We start from the raw sequence: 19,632 nt of genomic DNA, 5'->3' as shown, positions 1-19,632 counted from the left end.
GTGAAGTAAAATCAAACTACAAAGCATCTTGTGATGGGGTCACACCAGCTGCAACATCAAAAACAGGCCTCCGCTCTTCTGGCGCCTTCGCTCAGTCCTCCCCCACCCTGAACCCAGACTTAATGTTGACCTGAACTACCTGGAGAGTTTTGTGACTGCGTGTTGCACGGTTGCAACGCTATCTCTCAACAAATACAGCCACTCCTTGGCCCCCTGACTCCCATGAACTCAACCATAGAAAATCTGGGTGTGCTCCTCGAAAGCATCTGGATCCTGGAGCAACACTTGAAGAGAGTAGTCAAGTCGGGTTTTTTTCATTTTCAACGCAGGAATAATTTCAAAATTAGATCAGTTCTGTTATTCAGCAACACTGAGGCAATTATTCATGCCCTTGTATCCTCATGCCTCGATTACTGCAATGCTTTGTTCACTTGCCTAAACAAACAGAGCAGCTCCAAATTGTTTAGGATCCCGCAGCTAGACTATTGACCAAAACGAAGCGATTCTCACACATCACACCAGTTTGGCTTGACTGCATCAGATTCCAGTCTCTTTTAAAGAGCTTTTAGCACATCGAAGGCTCTGAATGATCTGGCACATGAATATATATAAATACTGAGCTCCTCACAGCGTTCTGTCCAAACAGGCCCCTCGGGTCCGCTCTGTGCTTATGGCTTTAAAAGGGCCCTATAAATACCATTATTATTATCATTGTTATTATTATTATCTCTCTGGAAAAGTCTGTGTGCGGACAGACGACACAAATATAAACAACAGCCTCGGTGGTAGTTTGCGCTGCAGTCAGCGTCTCCAGGACGACGACACACTCAAGACTCACAAGGTGAAAACAATACCAGCGCCGCAGTTACCAGGAATGCTTTTGTTAAAGTTGATGCTCTTTGTTTTAAACTACAGGGCACGAGGACAACTCCTTTTTCTTTGAAGACCCTGATTAGATTTTATTTTCACACTAAAGTCACGGACAGTACTCGACAGTATCAAGAGGATGCATTTGACTACATTCCCGCTTTACTAAACACTTGACTGTTCATGCTGAGACAGCAACATGCAGTTTCAGGATCTTGTCTTGTCTGAAGTGATCCCAGCATGTGGTGCTGCGGGCAGGATCAGACCTTTATTCCAGACAACATCTATAGTAGCCTCTCTAATCCTCTTTTATTCACATGTATTTACCTCTCAGGGATAGACATCGGCCAAAATATGAAATGTTAAATGTGTTGGCATTGAAGTTTGTCTGTGACACCACACTGTAGTTTTCTAAAAGAAAAGAGAGGACTGAAGTAAAGGAGAAGTGAGATTTTGTCAATACTGATAACTTCAAACGAAGGCAGCCTTCCCCCTGGCACCATCTCTTACCCCCTGACTGTCTTCAGTGCTTCTGAAGCACACATATACTGCAATAATTGGTGCTTTTGGCAAAGTCATTTCAAACTGAACCGTCACTCATTACATTTCTTTAAAAATAAATTTAAAAAAAATGCTCTTTTCAATTCCCTCTCAGAGTTAGCTCCAGAACAACAGTGTTGGAGGATTCAGTGTCGGCGCGAGCTCGTCGACACGGGAGCTTGAATGTGTCGAGGCTCTGTCTCCTCTCTCACTGCACGGCTGAGCACTCGGCTGTGTTTTTATGCTCTTACTCTGCCCAACAGAGCAGAAGAAGCTGTGTGATACCGAAGGACAGTTGTGTCAACATCTTCCTCTGTGAATAAGTTCCTCCAACAACACAAGTATTTTACCGCTGGAGGATGCTGCTGTATTCATCTTGGTAAGATCTTTTTTTTTTTGTGACAGCAGGATTTAATGCTGCACTAATCAATATTTACATCACCAATGGATCAAATATCCATGTGTAATGTGAGAGGGGTCGCTAGTGAGGATGAATAATGAATTGGAACCAGCTGGTGGACATAACGGAGCTTTTAGTAGCTAAAAAGTCAGAGTCCAAAACTAATTTAAAAGAGAGTGAATATTGGACTCATGCACACCGGCTGACCAGAAACACAAATGAATGTTCATGGTGCTTTGTAACTGCTGGATGTGCAGAGATAAACAACTGTTTGCTAACAAGTAATCAAAGTTGTTTACACATCCTTTCAGCGAGTGACATAAGGAGATCTATATCAGTCTCATATCTGTGTGTTACAGTCGGGACGTGGTTAGCTTAGCCTAGCGTAAAGATAGGAGCCTGGCGCTCTCCTAAGTTCAGAATTACACCTAAACCAGAAGCTCAAACATTTACTTAACATTGACATGACAGATTGGAGTTATGTTTTTCGGGCCTCTTTTTCAACAGAACAGGTGTTCAAGCTCAGAAATAGTAAATACTGAGTCACATTAATGTTAAAAATATTGAACAGGAAGTTGTTCCAAATATAACTGAGCCAAACACCCACTCTTTTCCAACATGGAAAAAGAAAGTGCTCAATTCTCAGTTAATGAATAACTGTATTTCCTAGCTGCATGTTGGTTGCCTCTGTTGTGCTTTCACACTTTAACTTAATGATGTGATGTTGAAAATTGCCTCAAGTTCCAGTCAGAGGTATCTTCCCCCACCCCAACCCACCACAACAATCCCCTCTTAAGTCTATTCAAGCAGAGAGGACTGAGATTTGCAGCAGAACTGAGCCGGGAGAATTTATTTTTAATTAAAGCGGAGAGATCGTCTGTGCTTAGTGGAGGTGAAAGAAGAAAAGGGGGGCAAAGCTCTTTTCCTCTTTGAAAAAACTGAGCTGCAGATATTCTGTAAGGCCGTGAATGAAGAGCTTTGTTAAAGTTGGATAGTGAAGGACATCATTTGATCTCCCATTGACAGCGCCTCCACGCTGCAGAATAATTCCTTCTTTTATGAAGCCATTTGAGAGGACAGATTCAAGTGATTGTTTCTCAAATGTCCCCCCGTGTGGCCAACTGGGATTTGGGAGAGGCAGCATACTGAGGGTGCAGCAATCTGCGAGCTCTCTCTCCTTTCCTGTCGTTCTTTCCCTCAGATTTACAAACAGACCAAACAACTCTACCAGCAGAATGATACGTGTTAATTCTGATTTTTTTTTGCAAATGACTTGTTCAGTTTTTGTCTCTCTGCTCCTTCCTATAATTAAACTCTTCTGCGTTTTGTCCACAATCACAATGAAGCTATTATTCTTTCAGCCCCATTTTCCTTTTGACTGTCAGTTGCTTATCATCGTGTACTGGTGGAAATTATGATCATCAGTCACTCAGTTACAATGCTGCAGCTTAACGCTACCGTGCACCAGTCAAAGAACAGGATTACATTATTTTTAGGCCCTTTAATTTACCTCTTCTCTTTCAGAATAAAAGGTCACCACTGAGCTTAATGGACCATTGAGTATCATCAGGATTACAAAGAGCTTTTTCCCTGCCATCATGGGCTTATTTTTTAAGCTTCATAGGGTCTACTTAAAAACCATAACGGTGAGTGGTCTGTTCAGCCGCTACAATGCCAAATGTACTCTTATTTCTAATTACCTCCGGGTTTTGGGAGAGCGTGACAAACTGGGCTAAATGCAGCTTCCGTTTCATTACATCAGTAGCTCTCTTCAGTAGGTGCCTGTCTTAAATTTTGCAAAAATAAAACAAACAAGAAATGCAAACCTAGTCTACCACACAACACAAAGTGCAAATCTCCTTATTTCTGTCACACATGATCTGTCGGTGTATCTTGATAATTTTGAAATGAGTATACAAATTATTCACTAGTGAATATGTATATAAAGCCTCTAAAGCCCCTTTTCCACTGCACAAAAACACCCACTAACATCTGGGTTTTGTCTTTTGAAGGAAACGTATCAGCATTAACTTCTGGAACAAAGGACTCTGCAGTAGTCACAGATTTTTATCGGCCAATGCAGCCATGATGTTGAACGTAACAAACTTGTCTACCTTCAAGGAGAAGAGTCTATTGTCTATGTTTAGTGGATGTTCTTATGTTTAAAAAGCCTGGATACACGCAGTGATTATAGTATTAGATACCATCTGGGTACTACATACAACATCCCCATCTCGTCTAAAAGTAAGGATTGGCTGCACATCTGCAGAAGGAATTATAAACGTGCAAACAACAATACAGAAAAACAATGTTTCGATGGTTTATGACTTTAGAAATTACATATTTTATGCATTTATGCAACTGTTCTACTGTCAGACAATTTGGTCGTTATATCATATTTTCTGTCCATATCAAAACTACTGTGATTTATACATAATACTGTTTAGTATAATATATACTATTACTGTATAATAAATGAATACATTTTATAAAATGAAACCACACTGGTAACTCCAAAATGTATTATCATTAATAAATCTCTTGTATCATTAACCTCTCAGCAGGCCATTAATGAGAGGTTAATAAAAAGAGAGTGAGGGCACAGGATGTCTAACCACCAATCTGCAGCTTGTCTACATTCATTACAGCATTCATTTTTCTACTTTTAGCTCACGTTTGTTCCACATTTTCAAGACCTCCTGACAGATTTCAGAAAGAGGTTTTAGTTACAGTTATCCAACATACAGTACAACGCATATAGTGGAACACTATTATGAGAAACTTTGGCACAGGATATGTGAAGTTGCACTTTAAAGTGTGCCCACTGAAGCAGATGTGATGTCCTTCTCAGTAAACGGTTCATGTTCATCTTGTTGGTTTGGAAGAAAGTATAATAAGGAACAATACGTAGCGTAAGCTAGTCAGGAGTTTAAAACTGCTTTCATAGCGTTGTATAATCGCTCACTGGACAGAGATTCTTCCAAACATCTTTGCTGATGAGCTTCCTTTTGAGTGGCCACCAGTAATTAAGTGTATAAGGCATTGAGCCAATCGCTAATGCGAGCACATGCTGCGATCAAACACAAGTTTAATTAGAATGGCTGACATGAAAATAGGAAGTGAAAACTGTAGCGCATACCATGGAAATGTTTGCCAGATACTAAGCCAGAAACACAGTCCTGGCAGTATGAGGTGGTTGTTATTCAAAGTAGCCATGTTCACAATCCAGTTTTCAGGGGTCATGCACTTTTAAGTGAGCAGCTTCACTCTCTCCAGCAGAGCGGCAAAAATTTAGCATCCGACGAGTCTACTTGCTCAGTTTGAATCAATTGCCTTTAAAACATTTTTTTATTGTGTCACCTTCACCGCTACATACAATAGTACATTATTTTTGTTTTATTCTCATGCAGTGAACGCGTAAAATCCTCATTCAGTTTTCAACAACCTTAGTGCTTTCCACTGGTCGTGTGTTTTCTCATGGCCCTGTAATGAGGCACCAGGCAACTTTGCAATCGGATGGTGGGGAACAATCTGTGTAAACTTGAACGTAACCACGGCCAGTGTTATCACCGGGGGAGGAATGTGATCTTTAGTTTGATTTGATTTGACAAACACGGCTAATGCGCACTGGCAGGCCAAACACAGCAGGGAAGCGGAAAGACAGGCCCTAGGGTGAGGGGAGGGTCAGCCAACACTTTTAACCCTTCTACTGCCGGAGAACTAAAAGCATGTTATAGTACAGTACTCTTACAGGATGGGACTTACAGTTGAGTGCACAGGGATTTGGACAGAAGGACAATGAGAGAAGACTCAAATGGTTTCCTTTCCCACTATGGCTGGGGCCCCTGATAACCTCTTCTTCCTGCCACTGTTGACTGACCATTTCTAACACAATCATGTGTGTTTCTTCCCCCTAGAAGCCCACTATAAATGACTGTCAGAGTTGATTTAACCGTGGCCTTCACTGAGATTCCAACACACATATTTTTACCACTGTGAAAACACGGCGAGAAAAAACACTATAAACTATGGGAAAACTAATTTAATTCAGCTGCTGGGATTTGCAATGAAAGTCTTCACCCACGCTGGAGTGAAAAGAATGGTTTTTGGCAGAGGGGAGCTGGAAATTGATTACATCTGCAGAACCATGGAACAATGTTTTATCCCTCTATCTGACTAAATATCCTACTCCTAAATATTATCCTCTACAGAGTTCAAATCTTGTCAACACTTTTTGAAGCCATAAAAAGACAGGCCGGAACATGCATCTATTGTTACATCTTTCTTTTCCTTCAAACTTCAAGACAATAACACACAATCACACAGTGAGAAGTTTTTTTTTTACTGCCTCCTTGTCATTCATACCAGAGTGGTGTTAAAGGTCAGGCGGCGACTTTGTTGAAGCCCCCAGTTGTCCGTGCTGGCTAATAGTTAGGTGTTGTCTCTGAACTCGAGAGGTGTCACAGAGTTGACCTCAGCGCTTTCTTGCTCAACTCTACCCACCGGGTAATAAGTCCCAGGGTGGATGTGAAGAATATGTATGGTCTGACTTGTGGAGCCTTTTTTGCACAAGCTGAGTTGTCTGTCGGCCCGCTCAACAAAGATTAACGTTGACGTTTCCTCCCCTAAATCCGCTCTGATTAAATATTTGCCGGCTCATTTAATATGAATGTGAATTAATGGTCAGTCAGTGAGTTCATGTCGGCTCCACTTGAGTAATTGCCATGATTTGGCAGAAAGATCTCTGCGCCTCCTACTTTTGTCTGTTGCATTTCCCGTCTGTCTGCCTGTCTGTTTCATACCTGATTTGTATCCACAAGACCTGCTTTTAGCTCTACAGTAAATGTTGTGAAATGTGAATGGCACAAACTTGTAGTATGTGAAGCTTGACTGTGAAGGCCCGACGGGGAATTTAAGCCACGTTAGCGACATGACTGTAGGGATGGCAATGTCAGTCACACTGAAACATCTCATACACTCTAACCCCCCGACTTCACAGTTGTGTTTTTTAATGAAATATCTCAGCAACTATTCATTGGATTGCCATGAAATTTGGCACAGACTTGTGATAAGATGTGATAACTTTCGTAATCTCCATCTGGTGTCGGCAAGTGCACATTTAATTCATCCAATACTTTAGTTTATGGCTCAAGAAAGCTAATTACATTCGTGTCTACTGTTATATCTCACACTTGATAAACACCGGCATGTTAGCATTGTCATTGTGAGCATGTTAGCATGTTGATGTTGGTGTTTAGCTCAGAGCACTGCTGTGCCTTTAGTGTCTTACAGTTTTGTCTCCTGTTTCTTTTTGACTGAGCTCTATGCAGAAAGAGTCCATCCACGCTCTTGTTACTGACATTTAAACCTGCAAATTATCCACAAGTTAAATTTCATTATCGTGACCAGACGGATAAATATTAACACCAGTAATTAAGCTGTGAGTGCACGGCCTGTTGCAGTGTACGTGCGAGGCAGAGCAGGGAGGTGTCACTTGTACATGTCATCCCTTCCATCTGCTCAGGACATGGCCTGTATGCTCACACAGCCACAGAACTTCAATCCCACCACGAGGCCTCCACACATTTTATAGGATACTGTTGTCCTGCACAGTGAGATAGGTGGAAGAGGCGTGGTGAAATATGAGTATTATTTTACTATTGAGGCCTTGAAACCCAGTAGGAAAGCTAACTGAGATATGATTACATTTCTCCAAGGCAAACAAACGATCGGGCTTGAAACAAAGACTAGCTTGTTTGAGAGTTACTGTGCTGTTCGTCCTGAAGTATGAATCATTTCTCTGTCGACGAGGAGCAAAATCATCATGGTTACGAAGAGAGTAGAAGTCACTTTACAATAACAATTTATAGCCGACTTCTGTGGCAATGAATGTGACCAATACTATGCTGTGTAACTGAATCTGTGAATCCCTGTGAAAGAGAGGCTGTTCATGGGAATGAAATTCACTGGCATTTTAGACACAAATGTTGCAAGAAATATTTGGGAAATCTACTTTCTTGCCGAGAATGAGATGAGAGGATCAATACCACTCTGATGTCTGTCCGCCAAATGAAAAGCCAGAGCCAGCAGCTGAATAGTTTGGAGTAGCATAAAGAAATAGTCAGGAATATAACACACAACGTCTTCTATTAACAAAATACTGAATAATTCAAATGAAGACAAAGTACATCAGTAATAAAAAAAAACAAGAGTTACTGATCAAGATCCAGAGGCAAATTTAGACAGGATGTGGCTTGTCTTGGGTTCAAGCACATGAGCAGAATGTGATCCATTTCTCCTTGAGGGTCCCGGCCTCGTCCCAGACTACCGCAGGGCAGTGTAGAGGAGGCGGAAAGCCAAAAGGGTCTGCTATGCCATTGAGGTTTCAGGTGACAAGTATTCTGCCTCTGTATCTGTCTCGGGGCAGAGGGCCACAAGGGCGAGTGTCCCTTTGAATGTTCTGGAAAATTCCCTGACCCTGAGGAGTGTTGCATTACATCTTCCAATGAAGCCTCCCAGGCTCGTCTCCGAACAGAGACTCCTTTGAGAGACGCTGCCGAGAATTTGGGAAGTCGGGATTCAGCCAGATTTTTAAAAAAAATGCAGTTTGTCACTTTTCAAACCAATTTTATGTCTACTACTTGATACAAATTAAATGTATGGTTATAAGTTTTGAAAAAAATGTATATGACTAACTAGCAGCAGGGTAAGAACACACACAATCCATCTAAACCACTAAAACTCTGAGGAGCAACATTGCTATCTTACAATCTTCACATGTGCCGTTGGCCTTTAGCGGGGGAAGCCAAAGGGTCGCAACAACGCTCTAAAAATAGAAATAGAGATGTTTGATCAAAGCGTTTTTTCTGAGGTCAGTGTGCTATACAAACACCAGCAGCATGACGCGCTCAACATTTTTGAATTTTGGGTAAAATGCTGCACTTGTCACATAAAAGGCTGCGCTCGTAACTGTCATGTTTGACCCAATCGTCCAATCACAAAGGCTTATTGCACAGATGTTTCAATTTGTGCCTTTATGATAAGAAAAAAGCGGCCATGACGGTTGAGTTCAATTTTTGTGTGATCAAGTGAGTGTGTTTGCTTTTTTCCCCGCTCACACATTCACACAAATTATCTTCAATTCCTGCACACATTAGTTTCATCAGTAAAAATGCAACAGGGCAGAGGATTGTTTCTCAATTTATTGAAGAAAATGTAGAAATGTGAGCTGATTGCAGTGAAGCGTTACTGTTTTGTGTAATAATATCAATGGTAATGGTAATTCACATATATACATATATATATATATATATATATATATATATATGTGTATATATATATATATATATATATATATATATATATATATATATATATATATATATATATATATATATATATATATACGTATATATATATATATATATATATATATATATATATATATATATATATATATATATATATATATACGTATATATATATATATATATATATATATATATATATATATATATATACGTATATATATATATATATATATATATATATATATATATATATATATATATATATATATATATGTATACAAGCACCAACCACACAGCAATTTGTATTTTCGTTAGCATGAGTTTGACTGAATGAGGACAGGTTAACTTGTGATCCCCTTTAACAACACCATTTTCAGGCTGATGTATTGCCTTGAAAGTGATGCATTGACATCATCCTTTATTCTTAACCTGCTCATAGTATTTCTCCTATTTCATGAGCGATAAAGCTTACTCTGGTGTGTACTCATTCTTTTCGTGTGTGTCTTTATTGCAGATGGAGAGTCACGCCCTCTCTCGCGGTGAATAGCCGGCCTCAACAAGGGGAAAGGGTCTCAGCTCAGCCTGTAAACAAAACCCTCTTCCTTCTGCACAACGTGGGAGAAAGTGCCACTGTGGGGCCGGTGGGGCGTCTCTGTAGGCTGATAACTGGAGTGAAAGCGGTGTTGAGGGATCATCTTTCACTCTGAGCCACTCACATTTCATGCCGCAGCCCCGGAGCCGGCTCTCAGGGCAGAGAGACTCCCACGTGGATTCGATCGACAGGGCAGCACAGTGCACAGGTGTAAAGCCTCTTCCACAAGAGGCTGAAGAGGCTTACATGAGGGAATTGTCATGCTATTGTTTGGAGGACCTTCATACAGGATTAAGACACTTTAACTGACTTGTTCTTCATTTTTGTTTGGTCTGTGTGGTGGAAAGAGGGACAGCTTGTGTTGATTGTTCTGCTTTATGAGTTTTCATCACTGGGTAAGCGTGTCTGAGCGGCAGGGGGAGCCAGCATGGCCAAGCCTCTGCTGAAGATACAGCGCTATTTCCGCAGGAAACCTGTCCGATTCTTTTCCCTCATCCTCCTCTACCTGACCGCCGGGAGCCTCGTCTTCCTGCACTCTGGCTTCGTCGGGGACAGCGGCCCTGGGGCCAGAGGCGGCCAAAACTCAGTGGTAGCTTCAGAGATGGGAAGTCGTACTTCAATGTCAGGCACTCGGGGCCTGGGCATCATGAGTAGAGTCTTTAAAGAGACCCGCAGGTCTGGACGAAGGTATGGCCCTCCGTGGATGAAAAGGGCCAGACAGGAGGGCGAGGAGGTGCGCAGGGGGGGAGACTATACCAACAACTGGAACCGGGCCCTTAAAGGACGCAGTGCCAAAGACGCGGACAATGGAAGAGGTGAGATAGCATTGTTCCAAATTTAACAACAGATAAATTGTAAAAGATGATGACAATTTTCCCTTAGCTTTGACCAGGTAAAAAATTTAAATACATTTATATAAAAAAATACATAAAGTTTCAAGTGTTGATTCAAAAAAATGTTATTTCTGTACCAATCAACATTTATGTCAATGTAATGTAGTTTAAGGTAACGGAAGGAACTTAAAAGATCTACTAAGCATAATTTACTGGTACAATAAATACTTAAAAAATCTACAAAGCATACACAAGCTTACACTGAGTGCTAACCACTAGTACAATAAATAGATTTTAAGTGAGAGAATATCCACAATATGTCCCAGTAATTGCAACATTAATGATAACTCAGTGTTTATCTTGTGTAAAATAAAAAGAACAATGATTATAATAACCCATTGTTTTGTGTCATAGTTGCTAATGGCTATCCAACACATTATAAAAATGTAGCACATTTTTATCAAAGGCTGATTTATAATGCAAATTGACTGGAAAACACACAAGCAACACTTCATGTTAATAGGAAATTGATCCAAAGTAATCTCTAATTACAAACCGCATCATCTTAACGACTGAGAATTTCAAGTTGTAATTTCTTGTGTAGGCAATCTCTTGAGAGTGAAGTGAGATGATGATTATTATTAAGTCCTCTGTCTCGCCTCACAGTGAATCCTTCAAGGGTCTCTCTCACAGAGCTTCAGCTGCAGCTCGGCTCTGAACCGCTTGCCATTTTCGGCTGCTGCACAACTGCAACATCTAGAACATTTCATGATCACTGAAGGACTGTCTTTTTGTCTCTCTTTTACATAATCCTGAAAGACACTGTTTACATATAAACTCCTGACTGGCATGTGACATCTTAACAAGGTTTTGAAAACACCAGAGTGGGGACAGGAAGTGTCTGACCCGAGCCAACATCTCTGACCTTGGATGGCACGAATATCCTGCTGACTTATTCCTTTCCCAGTGAAACATGATCAAATGAGCCGATAAGAGGATATCATTTACACCTGAATCACTTCTCTTTTCCTCCTCTTGGCTATCCATACCCTGTCAAACTGTTGGTATAGAGCATAAAAAAACAAGTAAAATGGAAGAATCTGTTAATTAAGGAGTAATAGCAAAATGTTACTCTGTTACATATGTTATTGTTGGATGATTGATTATCAGTAATCTACTAACATGTTCACACCATTTTAAAATTGTTGCTGGTTGAGTTGGAAGTTGACAGTTTCACAAATAAATCATGTATTTTGTCTTTAAAATCTAAAACCTAATTATAGGTGTCAGATAAATGTAGTAAAGTGCAATAGCAGAGTACAATATTTTCTCTAAAATGTGCTGAACTAGAGGTATAAAATGTAAATACACAAACACTGAAGTTAAAGTGCATTACTCGAGTAAATGTCATTTTTACTTTAGACACTTAAAATATTCTTTTGATCAGAATTTCCAGTCAGCCAACAAAAATGAATAAATCTTTGCATGTTGCATGCAAACAGCCTTTCCCAACTAAGTGGTGTAATAATTATCCAGAGCCTTAAAAGAAGGTATATTATATATTCCTTTTATTATATATATATATATATATATATATATATATATATATATATATATATATATATATATATATATATATATATATATATATATAAAAAAAATTTTGTTTTAGACTCATGAGTCCCTATAGCAACACAAACACAAATACAACAACAATATATAAAATACAATAGGAGGACAGAGTTACATACAGTACTTGGGTAAATGTTCTTGGTTGATATTCTTGCAGTAAAACATTCAGTAGTAAACATCTGGTCCAGTCTCAACACATGCTATTTGGGGTTGCCATTTATTCATATCCATGATGCCATAAATTTTACGGCATGTCCATTGTGGTTATGTGGGTCTCTGGTTTCCCTCCGGATGGGCAGGTGGAGAATATAAACTGGCCATAAATATGAAACACAAGTGTGAGTGGCTGCTGCTCTGTTTGTGTTCGCCTGTGACCAAGCGCGGAGGCAGTTTTATCACCAACTCTACTCGGGGACAAACTCCAACATCTCTGAGCCAGAAGAGAAAACAAACAAGTTATTCTTTTACAAACACTGTGAGTCACAGTACAGTACCTCGCTGTGCAGTGCAGCGTAGAGCATTAAAGACCAATGTTATTCCAGTGCTGAGATATGTTTTTCTCCGATTCAAGGCCAGAAAAACAAACATGTTTACAATGTCTATTGAAGCTGTGGGTTATCTGATAGTCTGGCTTGGTTTTCCTCGTCCCCTCCCGTTCGGAAACACTAAGCTCACAGGACTGCAGCAGAAAGTGATGATGGAGTAATTAGCAGCATCAAAGCATTCGTTTGCTCCCGTACAGCCAGCTCCACTCATTACGCTGCAGTTTTTTTTCATCTCCTATCCTCTCACTGCAAATGCCCTCATACCCACTGGCTCTGGATTTAATTTGGAGGGGATATTGGAGCATAAGAAGCAGACCGCAGCATGCAAACACATTTGCACTATATGGTGCAATGGTACAGAAGTATACTGGATTGAAGGGGGAACTAAAGGAGTAGACTGAGGCTAGAATACAGCTGAACAAACACTTGATATTTGTTAATGTGATCTACCACTTACGGACTGTTTCATATTTTACCCTCATGTCATACAAAGCAGACATACACCACTCAAAATAAGGTTCCAGCTGAATTTAAATCAATGTTTTCCTTCATCATAAAGCAGATTATTTTCCAGCGCAACAATAGTTAGGAGGAAGATTACAGCTGAGTCCTGCAGCACACCACATGCTGCACGAATGTAGGTCTTTAGTCTATAACAATTAAAGTGATGCAGGGGACCAGGACTCGTTCAGAGGCTTAGAGCGGTGATGGCACAGCACAGATGGTGAGATGTTTGTTAAAGGTATAGTGGAGCCTGTGCAGCCCAGTTAAACAGGAAACAGCCGGTGTAAAAAGGAAGAAGCTGTTGAAGGGTTGCAGTATCTCTGGTGCACTGAAGCCCAGCGCCCACACACAACTGGACAAACGCAGAGAGATGACAGTTACAGTTACATGCCACTAGAAGGAGATGTGTGTCTTTATAAATAAATAAAGGTCCTGCCCCACTTTGGACTCCTCGAGTGCTCCGTTACTACAGCGTGTTGAATGGGAGGGAGAGACCGTTGTGGACAGTTCACTCGCTACTCTTTTGAAGCTGTTTTCCAAGTTGAATGTACACAACATCATATATGTATTGTGTCTGTCTTTCTCTATCACTAACACACGTGTTTTCTCTTTTTCAGCAAAGTATTTCGGCTGCTACATTGATGACACACAGAAAAGGGCGCTGAGAGGAGTTTCTTTTTTTGACTACAAAAAAATGACTGTATTTCGTTGCCAGGACAACTGTGCAGAAAGGTATGACAGCAGCAAACACCAAGACGCACGCCTCCATTACATATCCTCTCTTTTCTATTTCCACTGACAGGCTGATGAATATAAGTAGAGCTGATATGGAAATCAAAAACCCCTGACGTTGACCTTGGGCTCGCGGGTTCCCTGTACCCATTCAAGTAGTCGTATGAAGCCCAAATGAGTTCTAATACTTGTGTTAATATATATTGATTTATTCAGAATATAATTTTGAATGACACCTTGGCAGAATGCATTTGCTTATGAAGATTATGTGATGTGATCAAATCTCCACGACAGCAATTCAGTGTGCCTTAGGGTGAGACTTTAATGTCAGTTTTCTTTTTTTTTTAAAGTTAAAAACTAAAGAATGGAGTTACCGTCCAACTAAAATAATCTATATGGCTGAGAATATATGGACACCCCCATTAGTACTCTTGGACTGGGACTGTTTCTCTTGGTTTGGAGTTTGCTCTTTCATCAATGAAGAGAAACCTTCATTATATTTGAGTCAACATGTGTTTCCAACGAGTCTGTGTCAACAGTGTGTTGAAGGGTCTTCCTGTTTCAACATATCAATGCCCTCTCAGTCCATGAAGAAATAGTTTTGTTTGATGTGGAGGAACTTGCCGGCCCACATCCCCCATCCAACCAACCATGACCAGTTCAACCTCTCACAAAGAAAGAAATTAGCTGCTGGAAAGCTATTAACCTCCATTGTCTCCTACTGTGCACCTGCCCCCAAGATGTTCTGTATCATAACTTAATCAAACACATTCATTGAGGAAGACAGGAGACATGGAGACCAATGTCAGCGGATATTGTGCTTTTTCATTTGGCCCTCCGGTAAATGAAAAATGGACTGAAACCTCTCAACTTTAAAGCTACATGTGATTCACCCGTTCACACCCGTTCATATAGCCGTAGGGAGTAATTTGGGGTAAACTGTCTTGCACAAGGACACATCGAAATGGACTAGAGGAGCCAGAGATCGACCCACTGAGCCACATTTCATAGAAAAATGTCCTGTACACCGACAAAAGAAAATGGAGGACTTTGAGATGCAATAACATTCAATTTACTCCATGTGCAAAGCGTGATACAATGGTGACACTTTTTTCTCATATTGTTTGACTCTTTGCACATCAATCAACCAAGAGCCTCTTTCTCTTTTTTTTGTCAGTGTGCTGTCAATTGTTCTATGAAATGAGACTGTTCATTTGAGCCACAAACACTGGCAACTCTTTTGAAAAACCTCGTTTCAAAACCGCAAAAACCTTCTACAATTCATTGGGGCTGTGGTAGCCGCCTGCTACCCCTGGTTGATAGTCCAGCCGTGCATCTAACGGCTTTGATGATTGAATAGAAGATCCAACTATGAGCCAGACTCCAATCCTCAACCTTAACTATGCTCTTCTAGCTGAATTGGAGCAAATACCTGGAGCCAGGATCCAAACTTCTGGGAAAGCCTTTGCAGAACTGATACTCTTTACACTATAATCCAAATTTGCTCGTATTAGCATACAAATCCAATCCAATCTTGGAGTTTGTACGGGGATAAAACAGAAACAAATAATATGTATGCTCCAGTTCTGGGAGAATGTATCTGTCTTCTCCGTATCATTTACTTTCTCCTCCCGTTTCCCCACATCCTATCACTCCCTCTCTGCTACCTCGCCTATCTTTCTTTCACCTCTCTTCACTCTCTGTGAAAATACCAGAGACGTCTCCATCGAATGCATTGAATTACACCCATCACTGATTCTCAGAGCAGAGAATAGGAGCAGGGAGAGCGATTGTTTTCAGGTCTTTCCTCCTCTCGGATCTTGCAGCCCGCCCGCCTCGTCTTCCAGAGCAGCGGCTTAAAAAGAACAGACAAACAAATGAGGAGCAACAGCACATAGCGCAGCACAGAGGTTTGGGTTTGATTGACAGCCCAGGGGATTTGTGCTGTGTGAGGGGCGTGTTGAACATCTAATTGCAACCAAAAGGCCTCTTGGGAGTCAAGTCCTCCATGCAGCAACAGATGGGAGCGAAGAGGCATTCTGTGATGGAGTCCCTATTATGTGTAATTGCCTCAAGCACCTCGTAGCATCTTCATCAGAGAGCGAGAGAGATGTTAATCCAGAGTAACGTTTGGATGTGTTCTCATCTTTACTTCAATATCCTGTGTGCACCATTTGCTTGGTTTTATTGATTACTGCTTACCCAGTTGCATAAGCAACCTGCGGAGGATTAAGAAACGTCATGAAGGCTCAGAGCAATCACTTCAACCTCTCTGCCTTTCCGTTACTAACCATGCTAATGCTTTTCCCCTTCTCTTCCCTCCAGAGGGTACATGTACGCAGGTCTGGAGTTTGGTGCCGAGTGCTACTGCGGTCACAAGATCCAGGCTCCCAATGCTTCAGATAGCGAATGCAGCATGGAGTGTAAAGGAGAGAAGAGCAACCTGTGCGGAGGAGCCAACCGACTGTCCATCTATAGGTTGGAGCTGAGCCAGGAGTCTGCACGCCGTTGTGAGTCTGACACTCTGCAACAACAAACCCCCCCCCGGGTCTCACAGGAACAACGAGCTGCTCCACACAGAGCTGTCAAGTGAACACAAGAAAGCACTGCCACACTTGAAATTGGGTCAGAAAGTTTTAGTTTCATTTTCGCGGGGTTCTAAATTGTCGACCGAAGGTATTCTCCTACACGCCTGACGAACGTGTGGGGTGCAAAATGTTGCCCTTCTTAATTTCATGAAAGCGTGTGAACATTAGGGCGGCCTCCTCTTCGTCAAAATGAGTCGACTCATCTATTATTTTTGGTCTCATTCGACTAAGATCTCTTTAGTCCACACATCGTTCTTAATGCTTTTTTCATGTTAATTGGCTTATTTCCAAGAAACTAATAAGCACATTTCTGGTAAACTCACAATTTTAAGTGGTGCTGTTTTGTGATTCTTTGTGGAGAAAAATTATATTGATAGTCAACTTTTATTTTAGTTAAGGACAGACAGGTGATTATTGGGATTGATGTCCGGAGCTGAGAAAGAGCAGACCTGTGTATACCAACAGTCTCCACTGAGGCACAAAGGTGCTATTTTGATTTATAAATCTAACAAGCTAAGCTGTTTCAAGGAAAAATATTTGTTTTATTTTGGGTTAATGCCACAGAATTGGTCGCAGGCTGCTTGTTTGTGTTTACCGCGTTGCCTGGAGAGCCTGCTCTGCATCCGTAACTCTCGCCGCTACTGCAAAACCGAACAGAAGTGAAACAGTCTGCTGATGTGAAAGGAAAGCGTTGGTAGACACTGCAATGGCGAATATTTAATGCGCCGTTCAATTTAAATGATCTTACTGCCCTCGTGCCCTTCAGTGCTGTTTGTTTATTATGATTTTCATTTCTGCTTTTCTGTCGCCTTTTGCCATCAGACTGCTGAATAAGCTCCTCATGTTTGTGTTTTCACCTCTGACCGAGATCTCCATCATGTGAACATCAAAGAGGAAATGCAGGAAATGTGTCTATGTGGCTGTTTTGAGGTTTTCACCAATTACAGACCATTACGGTCACATGGTTGAGTGTTTTCAGCAAAAGTGAACTGCTATGATAATCCTGCAAAATATTATTCTGCATTTATTTATTTTTGCTAGATTTCACTCAGCTATGCGTTTTCATGAGAGATGTTATTATTTACATTTGAATGCTGCATACGGGTGACGCTCGTCAATGGAGCACAAACCAAAAGCATCTAAGGCTGATTTAAAAAGCTCCGAGGGCAAAGAAGGGCAGTTAGAAAGAGTATGCAGGGAAGATATACTGCAGGGAAATAGAGAGAGCAAGGACATGACATTAAAAATGCAACTTTTTGTCAGAGAAAAAGGTCAAAAATAAATAAATCATTGGATACACACATGCCTAGAGCTAATTTGAAATCGGCATAACTTTGTTTAAAAAACCCTCACTGCACTGATAGAAGACGAGCTCAGTAGGCGTGGGGGGAGGTGCAGGTTTTGGGAGCATAAACTTCAATCGGAAGAAATACCAGCTCCATGTGCATATTTTATTCAGCATCGTTTGAGCAAGCAGGCAGTTTTCATCGTGGTATCTGTCACAGTGAAAAGCTTTAAATTCTCTATTGTAAATGCTTCTCAGTCTGTGCTTCATATTTGCATCAGCACAGCTGACATGTTGACAGGCTGAAATTAAGATTTTCTTCTGTTGTGATTTATAAATGCTTTTTTCAGCCAGTAATAAAGCAACGCTGCTCACAACCTTCCTGTCACAGGGAGCATATGATAAACGGTTCAATTGTGATTTAAAACCACGCTGTGTTGATTGCTCATTGGAAAAAGCGGTCCAATCATTCTGTAATTAAGTTGTGTGAGAAAAAGTATGACACATTTCACAGCTAAACTAACAACTTGAAGGAATGAAGCAGTTCTTCTCTGCTGTTGTGATTCATGCTCTTTCCATCCGACCAGAGCTAGGTTCAGGGATTAAAAGGTCCTCAACACACAGCAGGGATGTTAGAGCTGCTATTGGTGGAGTCTGCTGGCAGGTCAGGGCCTCAGTAGACTAGGAGAGAGTCCCAGTGGGATCTCTTCATGAGGGTCAGTGACTAGAGGCCAACCTGATGGAAGCTGTGCTCACTAACCATGAAGCTGGAGTATTTTTGTTTTATTTATTTTTTCTTTCCATTGGTAAGTAACATTTCGCGTTGTTCTTTTTGTTACAGATGGCAGTGCCATTTTCAAAGGGTGTTTCCACAGGCCAGACAATGTCTCTCTGGCACTTCCCTTCAGCGCCGTCATCCAAAACATGTCCGTGGACAAATGTGTGGACATGTGCACGGAGAAGGTGAGGAGGGCCTTTGGACTAATGCAGTGCACATGTATACACCTGAATGTGTCTACAGTGTTTAATGGCTGCTGTATTTTAGGAGAAAACACTGGCCTGCCTGGCTGGAGATCGGTGTCACTGCGGCTTCCCGACTCTTCTCTTCTCCCTTCATGAGCCGGAGGACGAGGGCATGTGTCTGCACCGCTGCCACGGGGAGGAGTTTGAGAACTGCGGGAACGACGAGTACTTTGTGGTGTACCAGACGCAGGTTCAAGGTAACGTGTGTTGGCTCATAGCAGCACATGAAGGACGCATTGAAATGAGAGACACGTCAGCCACAACCTGAGTGCAAGAAAAAACATAGACGCATATCAACAACCCGGTGTACCAAGTGTGAATATGCTGAGTTCTTCTCAACTAGCAAATACCTGACTCTATGTCAACAGTTAAACAATCTAATGGGGACATGATTTATAGCCTACATTTGTTTGTTTCATCTCAATTTTATTTATTTTTTCCTTTTATATGTTTTTGATTTACTGAATTTACAATCAAATGTATGATGAAAATGTAATGTCATCGTACAATAACTAACCCTCTTACTGTTGAGTGTATTTAGTTCACACCCTGTCACAGATGTAGTCTATCTTTATCATAACATAATACGTACAGACACAATACAGACATGTCTGTCTGTAACAGACAAATAAAATGCTTATTTCTTTTTTCTATGAATACATATACAAACATTTTTGTCTCTAGGATATTTATTTTCGTGGAAAAGGTTTCCTCACTGCTCCAGGCAGCTGGAGCTTGGAGGAGAAAAAACACAGAGCCCAGTAAACAAAAAATGAAGTTT

The 19,632-nt window shown here is 41.0% G+C and overlaps 1 protein-coding gene across 3 annotated transcripts in view; it reads left to right on the top strand.

The window, feature by feature from the left end:
• wscd2 (WSC domain containing 2) overlaps positions 1–19,632 on the top strand; it is a 32,569-nt gene that overhangs the window by 8,095 nt on the left and 4,842 nt on the right. The window contains exons 1-6 of one of the 3 annotated variants that reach the window (XM_068566645.1): positions 1,702–1,786; positions 9,632–10,524; positions 13,841–13,955; positions 16,281–16,465; positions 18,670–18,791; positions 18,874–19,048. In XM_068566645.1, the coding sequence (XP_068422746.1) occupies positions 10,137–10,524; positions 13,841–13,955; positions 16,281–16,465; positions 18,670–18,791; positions 18,874–19,048 (985 nt within the window). In that variant the 5' untranslated portion in view covers positions 1,702–1,786; positions 9,632–10,136. Of the gene's footprint in view, positions 1–1,701; positions 1,787–3,406; positions 3,454–9,631; positions 10,525–13,840; positions 13,956–16,280; positions 16,466–18,669; positions 18,792–18,873; positions 19,049–19,632 lie in introns of those variants that run through there. The other 2 variants (XM_068566646.1, XM_068566644.1) reach the window with 2 other exon arrangements.

The sequence above is a fragment of the Clinocottus analis genome, unplaced genomic scaffold, assembly GCF_023055335.1.
Source record: "Clinocottus analis isolate CAN_PGR_092001 unplaced genomic scaffold, fCliAna1.0.p SCAF_7, whole genome shotgun sequence".
Taxonomy (NCBI): Eukaryota; Metazoa; Chordata; class Actinopteri; order Perciformes; family Cottidae; genus Clinocottus; species Clinocottus analis.
Note: the sequence above shows the minus strand (reverse complement) of the source record. Positions and strands in the feature narration are given on the sequence as shown.